Raw genomic sequence first — 10,516 nt, 5'->3', positions numbered from 1 at the left:
ATTTAATTAAATTTTATGATGGTTAAGTGATTTACTTTCACATTTTTTTGGTTATATAATTTATATCTTATCATTTTTTTCGTAAATATCAAGGTTGCAAAAATCGCTCGACGTTAGCTAGTCGGTGGACTGGGGTCAAGGGATTAATCGGCTAGGCGGAGATTAATCGGAGGATTAATCGGGTACCATTAATTGTTAATTTGTTGTATTTTAAGAAATTAAATATGACTAATATCATATCAAAGTTCGTAAATACCACTAATATGATAACAAAATAGGTTAATATGATTAATATAACACTAATCATGTCTCAAATAGTTTCCATTGAGATAAAACTTCTTCAAAATGTTAAAATTCCATCGTTTTATAATGTTTCACTCATTATGTATGCAATGATTAATCGCTAGGTCCTTTCTAATCGGTTGATATCTTCAATACAGTGGTAAATATGCCTATGACATATCTTAAATGTGTACTTGAATTTATTTTGTATATAATAATACATCTTGCCTACATCCTATGATCTTATTGTTATATATTTTTATAGTTTTATTTAAAGTAAAATGTAGATCATACTATTTGATAATTTATACAAAAAGCCTAACTTCTAGCTAGTTGAATTATTGCACCCTTAGTTCTCTTTTATAATATAAGCAAATACTTATGGATTTTGAGCAAACAAAATGGTAAAAAAAACATGTTTCATGGTATCATTGGGCCTTGATTTTTTTTTTGAGCAAACATCGAGCATGGGCCTTATATTGTATGCTTGTAGGCCTATAGCCTGTTCGCCAATAGCAAAAACATTGGTGACTTTCTTACTGTCCAGCAACTGATCGTTTGCTGGTTTGGATCGGAAGATGAAAACTACACAGATGACAGAACAACTTTGAATTCAGCCGGCGATGGTGATGGTGAAGCAGTACTAGTAGCAGGCAAAATAGAAATCGGCAATAAAAATCCCCAATTCAAGCCCAGTATTGAAGATATCAACCTTTGTCTACTAGATCCGGTAACCACTTTCTCAAACTTACAATAATTTTTTTTCTTGTAAGCTTAATCCGTTTTACGAAATTCTATGAAGTTTAACCTGTGTACATTGGTTAATTGATGCTAATTGCTATGTTAAACTCTCAGTTTGATTTTTCTGTTTATATTTTAATTTCCGTAGTGTAATTTTAATAGGTCTCATCGTTTCCGTTAATATTCAGTTAGCTATAAATGAATGAATCAAAAGTAGTTGTTGTTTTGTCCTTATGTTTCTCTTAGATTTTTGATATCAGATCCAAAATTCAAGAAGGATGATTCTTATGATATAAAAAAAGAAGTGGCACTGTTGTCAAAATCGGTCTAGAGCATTTCTTACGGTATAAAAAAGAAAGAAGTCTCAGTCGCCCTTTAGTCGTTTAGGGCCACCATTGTCAATTAGGGTTGTCCCTCTTTTTATCTTATTGACTCAGCATTACATCTTTTTACATTATTGAGTCAATCAGTGCATTCTTTTTACATTATTGAGTCACATTGCATTCTTTTTACGTATTCTAAAATGATAATATTATAATAATTTTTTGTTGTAATTTTACAAACTATCTAAATGTGAAACTAAAAAAAAAACCTTGTACATATATTTTTATTAAATAATATAACTCTTCTTTTGGTTAATAAGTAAAAAATGTTAAAGATCATCACTAGCCCAATAAAACAAATATTATTTAGAAGACTTTAGCTTGTTCTAGAATGGTCTAGAAGATTCTAGAACATTATGGAAGACTATGGAAGACTTTGGAATATACCGGAAGAGTCTAGAATACTCTAGAACGACATGGAAGACCCTGGAAGGATATGGATCATTCTAGAAGACACTGGAGCAACCTAGACCTCTCCAGAACATGGTAGAACGTTCTAGAAACATATGGAAGCATGTAGAGTATGTTAGATAGTTCTAGAGTTATCTAGTATGTAGTAAGTGTATGCTAGTATCTAGAACCTTCCTAAGAGGCCTATAAATAGGTATGGAGCTCATTTGCTCCAAACCATCCAAGAAAGCCTCAAAGAAAGCAAAGTGTGTAGTAGTCTCACAAAGTGTAAGTTCTCCTTAAGTGTCTTAATAAAAGTCTTGTTGTTTCCCATATAAAAGAGTCGTGTTCAACAATCTGGTATCAGAGCAAGGTTTCTTGATAGTGAGAACAAGTGATTCTCGTTGTATCGTGAGTAGTTTGTGACTCTACAAGTTTAGTATCGAAACTAGCTTGTTTGGTATTACTGAGGTACTGCCAACACGATGGGTGATCTCCAAGTCGTCGGAGGAATCAAGAAACTCAACAACAACAACTACAAAACGTGGGAAACATGTATGAAGTCCTACTTACAAGGACAAGATCTATGGGAGGTCGTTGGTGGAAGCGAAACTACGCCACCAGAGGAAGACGTTAATGGTGCTTTACGTAAATGGAAAATCAAAGCAGGCAAAGCAATGTTTGCCTTGAAGACGACAATCGAAGAAGAGATGTTGGAGCATATTCGGGATGAGAACACCCCGAAAGAAGCTTGGGATACGTTTGTGACGCTTTTCTCAAAGAAGAATGATACGAGACTACAACTTTTGGAGAACGAGCTATTATCAATCTCACAACGTGACATGACGATTGCTCAATATTTCCACAAGGTCAAGTCGATATGTCGGGAGATTACTGAACTAGATCCGCAATCCGTCATTGCAGAAGCTCGAATGAAGAGGATCATTATCCATGGACTGAGGCCGGAATATAGAAGCTTTGTTACTGCTGTACAAGGATGGCCCGCTCAACCATCACTTGTAGAGTTTGAGAATTTGCTGGCTAGCCAAGAAGCTATGGCTAAGCAAATGGGAGGCATCACGCTGAAGAGTGAAGAAGAAGCACTCTACACAAGTAAAAGTCGGAGGAATTTCAAGCCATCTTTTAAAGAAAGATACAAAAATGCTGACAAAGGGAAGAGTCAGCCAGGAATCTCACAACCATGGAGATCTCAAAAGACCGACAATAAGAGTTCTCGGGGGAGGAGGTTCGAAGGCAACTGCAACAACTGTGGAAAGTGGGGCCACATGTCCAAGGATTGTTGGTCAAAGAAAAAGTCTGTGGAAAGCAATGTAGTAACTTCCAAAAAGGAAGTAGAGGATGAATGGGATGCTGAGGCACTATGTGCTATAGAAGAGAATAAGACTAAAAGAGGAAGGCTAATGTTCGTGGATGCCAGGGTAAATGGAGGATACACCAAGGCATTGGTAGATACAGGTGCATCTCATAATTTCCTTGCTAAAGATGAAGCTAAGAAGTTGGGCATCAAATACACCAAAAATCCAGGCCGGTTGAAAGTCGTCAACTCTTTATCCAAGCCTATCATTGGTGTTGCGTATGGAGTACCTCTTAAGATAGCAGAATGGGAAGGCACCATAGACTTGACAGTGGTGCATATGGATGACTATCGTATGGTATTAGGAATGGATTTCCTAGACAACGTACGACCCTGGTCATTTGAGAGAGATGATACCATGCGTATCACTAAGGGTTCAATAATTCGCATTGTACCCTTGAAGAGAAATATGATTGGATCCCGAATGCTATCAACTATGAAACTCAACAAAGGTCTCAAGAAGAGCGAGACAAAGTTTATGACAACCTTGGAGGAGGAAGACGTTCCTTGGAAGATGGATGTTCCGAAGGAGAATAATAACATGACATCACTAGAGTTGCATAAAAAGTCTCATCTTAGACGAAAAATGGAACATGTGATGGAGAAACTGGATAAGGCGAAAAAGAAGAAAAACACATTAATTCGTAAGAGCAAAGTAGAATTTCTCAACAGAGCAACATCTAAACGAGATGAGCGGATCAATAAGGGATCACGTCATAACATGTTAATATTGTGGGAATTTTCCAAGGCTTGTAAAAGGGACAACTCACATGCTTACAAGTTTCTCAAAGGGAGGCATAAGAAACTACACAAGACAGTTCAACAAAGTCAGGAACAATATTATGCTGCAAGAAAATGCAACCACGAATGTCGTTGTCAACTACGAAAACAATATACGAAGCAACAACTACAACAACTAAGAAAAAACCAAGCATGTGGAAGAGAAAAAGTTCTCAAGGAAGAAGTCAATATGCGACAGATCAAGAATGATAAACAAATAGCAGACTTGTTCACCAAAGGGCTGAGTACTGGAAAATGTGAAGGTTTTCGCTGTCAGCTTAACATGGTACGAAGAATGAGGGCTAGTGTTGAGGGGGAGTGTTAAAGATCATCACTAGCCCAATAAAACAAATATTATTTAGAAGACTTTAGCTTGTTCTAGAATGGTCTAGAAGATTCTAGAACATTATGGAAGACTATGGAAGACTTTGGAATATACCGGAAGAGTCTAGAATACTCTAGAACGACATGGAAGACCCTGGAAGGATATGGATCATTCTAGAAGACACTGGAGCAACCTAGACCTCTCCAGAACATGGTAGAACGTTCTAGAAACATATGGAAGCATGTAGAGTATGTTAGATAGTTCTAGAGTTATCTAGTATGTAGTAAGTGTATGCTAGTATCTAGAACCTTCCTAAGAGGCCTATAAATAGGTATGGAGCTCATTTGCTCCAAACCATCCAAGAAAGCCTCAAAGAAAGCAAAGTGTGTAGTAGTCTCACAAAGTGTAAGTTCTCCTTAAGTGTCTTAATAAAAGTCTTGTTGTTTCCCATATAAAAGAGTCGTGTTCAACAATCTGGTATCAGAGCAAGGTTTCTTGATAGTGAGAACAAGTGATTCTCGTTGTATCGTGAGTAGTTTGTGACTCTACAAGTTTAGTATCGAAACTAGCTTGTTTGGTATTACTGAGGTACTGCCAACACGATGGGTGATCTCCAAGTCGTCGGAGGAATCAAGAAACTCAACAACAACAACTACAAAACGTGGGAAACATGTATGAAGTCCTACTTACAAGGACAAGATCTATGGGAGGTCGTTGGTGGAAGCGAAACTACGCCACCAGAGGAAGACGTTAATGGTGCTTTACGTAAATGGAAAATCAAAGCAGGCAAAGCAATGTTTGCCTTGAAGACGACAATCGAAGAAGAGATGTTGGAGCATATTCGGGATGAGAACACCCCGAAAGAAGCTTGGGATACGTTTGTGACGCTTTTCTCAAAGAAGAATGATACGAGACTACAACTTTTGGAGAACGAGCTATTATCAATCTCACAACGTGACATGACGATTGCTCAATATTTCCACAAGGTCAAGTCGATATGTCGGGAGATTACTGAACTAGATCCGCAATCCGTCATTGCAGAAGCTCGAATGAAGAGGATCATTATCCATGGACTGAGGCCGGAATATAGAAGCTTTGTTACTGCTGTACAAGGATGGCCCGCTCAACCATCACTTGTAGAGTTTGAGAATTTGCTGGCTAGCCAAGAAGCTATGGCTAAGCAAATGGGAGGCATCACGCTGAAGAGTGAAGAAGAAGCACTCTACACAAGTAAAAGTCGGAGGAATTTCAAGCCATCTTTTAAAGAAAGATACAAAAATGCTGACAAAGGGAAGAGTCAGCCAGGAATCTCACAACCATGGAGATCTCAAAAGACCGACAATAAGAGTTCTCGGGGGAGGAGGTTCGAAGGCAACTGCAACAACTGTGGAAAGTGGGGCCACATGTCCAAGGATTGTTGGTCAAAGAAAAAGTCTGTGGAAAGCAATGTAGTAACTTCCAAAAAGGAAGTAGAGGATGAATGGGATGCTGAGGCACTATGTGCTATAGAAGAGAATAAGACTAAAAGAGGAAGGCTAATGTTCGTGGATGCCAGGGTAAATGGAGGATACACCAAGGCATTGGTAGATACAGGTGCATCTCATAATTTCCTTGCTAAAGATGAAGCTAAGAAGTTGGGCATCAAATACACCAAAAATCCAGGCCGGTTGAAAGTCGTCAACTCTTTATCCAAGCCTATCATTGGTGTTGCGTATGGAGTACCTCTTAAGATAGCAGAATGGGAAGGCACCATAGACTTGACAGTGGTGCATATGGATGACTATCGTATGGTATTAGGAATGGATTTCCTAGACAACGTACGACCCTGGTCATTTGAGAGAGATGATACCATGCGTATCACTAAGGGTTCAATAATTCGCATTGTACCCTTGAAGAGAAATATGATTGGATCCCGAATGCTATCAACTATGAAACTCAACAAAGGTCTCAAGAAGAGCGAGACAAAGTTTATGACAACCTTGGAGGAGGAAGACGTTCCTTGGAAGATGGATGTTCCGAAGGAGAATAATAACATGACATCACTAGAGTTGCATAAAAAGTCTCATCTTAGACGAAAAATGGAACATGTGATGGAGAAACTGGATAAGGCGAAAAAGAAGAAAAACACATTAATTCGTAAGAGCAAAGTAGAATTTCTCAACAGAGCAACATCTAAACGAGATGAGCGGATCAATAAGGGATCACGTCATAACATGTTAATATTGTGGGAATTTTCCAAGGCTTGTAAAAGGGACAACTCACATGCTTACAAGTTTCTCAAAGGGAGGCATAAGAAACTACACAAGACAGTTCAACAAAGTCAGGAACAATATTATGCTGCAAGAAAATGCAACCACGAATGTCGTTGTCAACTACGAAAACAATATACGAAGCAACAACTACAACAACTAAGAAAAAACCAAGCATGTGGAAGAGAAAAAGTTCTCAAGGAAGAAGTCAATATGCGACAGATCAAGAATGATAAACAAATAGCAGACTTGTTCACCAAAGGGCTGAGTACTGGAAAATGTGAAGGTTTTCGCTGTCAGCTTAACATGGTACGAAGAATGAGGGCTAGTGTTGAGGGGGAGTGTTAAAGATCATCACTAGCCCAATAAAACAAATATTATTTAGAAGACTTTAGCTTGTTCTAGAATGGTCTAGAAGATTCTAGAACATTATGGAAGACTATGGAAGACTTTGGAATATACCGGAAGAGTCTAGAATACTCTAGAACGACATGGAAGACCCTGGAAGGATATGGATCATTCTAGAAGACACTGGAGCAACCTAGACCTCTCCAGAACATGGTAGAACGTTCTAGAAACATATGGAAGCATGTAGAGTATGTTAGATAGTTCTAGAGTTATCTAGTATGTAGTAAGTGTATGCTAGTATCTAGAACCTTCCTAAGAGGCCTATAAATAGGTATGGAGCTCATTTGCTCCAAACCATCCAAGAAAGCCTCAAAGAAAGCAAAGTGTGTAGTAGTCTCACAAAGTGTAAGTTCTCCTTAAGTGTCTTAATAAAAGTCTTGTTGTTTCCCATATAAAAGAGTCGTGTTCAACAAAAAATAATTATTGTAATTGTTGAGTTGTGAAATATTTTTTTCATGGATCTTGAGTTGGGGTGTGATGGTTGATGGAGGGACTTGGAGGGATGGAGAGTTGGAGACCCTTGTGTTCTTTATTATTATTGCATCAGTTACATGTCTGTGTGTGTGTTGATCGTAATCATAAACATTAATTTACATGACCTATAATTATACAAAAGATGTTTCGAAAAATAAATTTATTAGGTTTAGATGAAATATTTTCTTCTGAAATTTGTATTTTTTGCGATGGTTATTTTGATGGATTTGATTTTGTTATAATGAAAATGACTTAAAGAGGGAGTGGATGAGAAATTGGTGATGGTTGCAGAATGCTTTACATAGTCATTACATTCTTAGTCCCAAATTGTCATATCCGTATTCCATGGATGGTTACTCTATTTGATTCCATCATTTTGCTTTTTTAAAATTATACTGATGACCAAAAAATATCACAATATTGGAAAAGATATTAATATTAAATACAAATTTTCAAGACTTGCTAGTCTTTGAAGGTCTACTTTGGGCCAATTTAAATTTCATGGAAAGTAAGTGTTGTATGCCCCATGCAAATAGGCCACCAATTTGAGTACATACATACACTTAAATAATTCATTTTCACAGTTATCACTATATAAACCTTAACCTTCACAGGGACATCTTGATACATACATCAACACAAACAAAAATCTGTATTTACATGATGCATCCTTGTGTTTTTATAGTTTTCTCACTTGTCTTGCTACTCCTTCATAATACAACTGCCAACCAATTGGTAGCAGTGGAAGGAGGAGGAGGAGATTATAATGGTGTTATCAGAAACAAGTGTTTGGATAAGGAGAGAGATGCTCTCCTTCAATTCAAAGCAAACCTTCAAGACCCTTATGGTAGTCTCTCTACATGGAGACCTGAAGATTGAACCTATCAGATAATAAGATTGAACCTATCAGATAATCACATTAATGGAACCATAAGTGAGAAATTGTGGGAACTATCCAGCCTTAAACATATTGACCTTTCTCACAATCATCTTAGTGGTGCCATCTCTGAAAACATTGGAAATTCGAAGGCTTCTGTTATAAATCTTTCAAAAAACCCACTGCAAGGAGTTCCTTCCACAGATCACATGTCAAACCAGTCTTCTGTAACGGATATTGATCTGAACTCTTGTAAGCTAGGGCCTCACTTCCCCAAATGGATTCAAATGCTGAAAAAACTTAACGAGCTTGATATTTCCAATACTAGTATTTCAGACACCGTTTCTCCATAATTTTGGAACATATATTTAAGCTCTTTGAATCTCTCTTCCAACAACATCAGTGGGGAAGTACCAGATTTATCATCAAGAGATTTTTCCAACACGATAGATTTGAGTTCCAACAGTTTTAGCGGTCCAATACCCCATCTTCCTCCCCGTTTGGCATCATTAAATCTTTCAAGAAACAAATTCTCTGGAGGAATCTCCTTCATATGCCAATTTGTTGATGGGTTTTTACAATTTCTTGACCTCTCCCATAACTTTCTAAGCGGACAGCTTCCTGACTGTTTGTGGCATTTCAAAGAACTGAAAGTTCTTAATCTAGGACACAACAGTCTATCTGGAAGACTTCCTCCCTCTATTGGATCTTTGATCAATCTTGAGGTGTTGTATTTATACAAGAACGACTTATCTGGACAACTGCCTTTGTCTCTAAAGAATTGCACGAGTTTAAGTTTTTTGAATTTGGGGGCCAACAGATTTTCTGGTAATGTGCCTGCTTGGATTGGGGAAAACTTATCGGGGTTGTATGGTCTTATCCTAAGATCAAACAACTTCTTCGGAACCATCCCTTTACATTTATGTCAATTACCGAATCTTCAAATTTTAGACTTTTCAAGGAACAATCTCCATGGAAGCATCCCCTCATGTTTGAATAATCTTACAAGAATGGCTCGAGAAGGATTCTTACAGGCACCAAATGTGCATCCATTTACAACTCTATGGTATTCTCGTGCGGATCGACATATTTCAGATTATTCACTTGATGATCAGGAGTATGTTGACCATGCGATGATCGAGTGGCAAGGAAGTGAGCGTGAATTCACCCGTACTCTGGGATTGTTGAAGGCCATTGACCTATCAAGCAACAATTTAACAGGACATATCCCACATCAACTCACCGATCTTCATGAACTGGTTGCCCTCAACTTGTCAAATAACGCTCTACTTGGAGAGATTCCACAGCAAGTTGGTGAGATGAAAAATCTTGTAGCTTTGGATTTGTCTAAAAACAATTTATCAGGAGCGATACCATCAAGCATGTCTCAGATGAATTTTTTGGGTTACCTAGACGTATCGTGTAATAACTTGTCAGGGAGAATCCCATCCAGCACTGAACTCCAATCCTTTGAATCTTCAAGATACAATGGAAATACAGGACTGTGTGGACCTCCTCTTACCACAAAATGTCCTGGAGATGAAGATCCAAAAGTATCACCTCCTGTTGGTGAGAGTGATTTAGATGAAGATTGGGGATGGTTCTGTATTGGTGGGGGCACTGGTTTTTGACAGGATTTTGGATAGCATGTGGCGCTCTACTTCTCAACCATCGTGGGAGACATGCCTTTTTTCACTTTTATGATAACTTCAAAGATTGGGTTTATGTGAAGGTGGTGGTGTTCATTGCAAAATTGTGGAGGGTTGCGCATAAGTAGTTCCCTGTATTTAATTCTTTTTTCCTGTTTTGTATGTTGCTTCATAAACCTATTACTGTTCTTATTTTAGGACAAGAGGTATAGTAATGCCAGACCATGTTTCACTTGTATTTGGCAGGGTTTTTAAGTCCCATTTTTCAATAAAAATACCACCAACACCATGGGTGGCAATTTCTGGTTGTGTGGAATGAGACATTTTGAAAAGTTCATTATTTCAGTATGTAGTTATTATTTTATTAATTTATTTTATCTTTTAACCAATTTTCATGTAACTTATTTGCAAAATTAGCGCTTGAAAGATGATCAATCCTTGTATACTTGTTACTATCAGGCTTTTTTTTGTAGGTTATTTACTACAAAATATGAGAAGTTCCTTTGACACATTGTGTAGTCTAAGGATAAGATGCAATCTATGAGCTCTAAGTTTGGGGGTTTCAACTATGATTTCTTTTTGA

The 10,516-nt window shown here is 37.6% G+C and overlaps 1 protein-coding gene across 1 annotated transcript; it reads left to right on the top strand.

Moving 5' to 3' along the window:
- The first annotated feature begins 9,294 nt into the window (after positions 1 to 9,294).
- Positions 9,295 to 9,915, top strand: LOC145059899 (receptor-like protein EIX2). Its single transcript, XM_079007663.1, has one exon. It carries the CDS (start codon positions 9,295 to 9,297, stop codon positions 9,913 to 9,915), a length of 621 nt encoding a protein of 206 aa, XP_078863789.1.
- The last annotated feature ends 601 nt before the right edge of the window (positions 9,916 to 10,516 follow it).

This window comes from Lactuca serriola, chromosome 6 (genome assembly GCF_051521515.1).
Source record: "Lactuca serriola cultivar US96UC23 chromosome 6, Lser_US96UC23_V15, whole genome shotgun sequence".
Taxonomy (NCBI): Eukaryota; Viridiplantae; Streptophyta; class Magnoliopsida; order Asterales; family Asteraceae; genus Lactuca; species Lactuca serriola.
Note: the sequence above shows the minus strand (reverse complement) of the source record. Positions and strands in the feature narration are given on the sequence as shown.

Coding starts and splice junctions, on each gene's coding strand:
- LOC145059899 (XM_079007663.1), top strand. CDS start 9,295: ATGGCTCGAGAAGGATTCTTACAGGCACCAAATGTGCATCCATTTACA.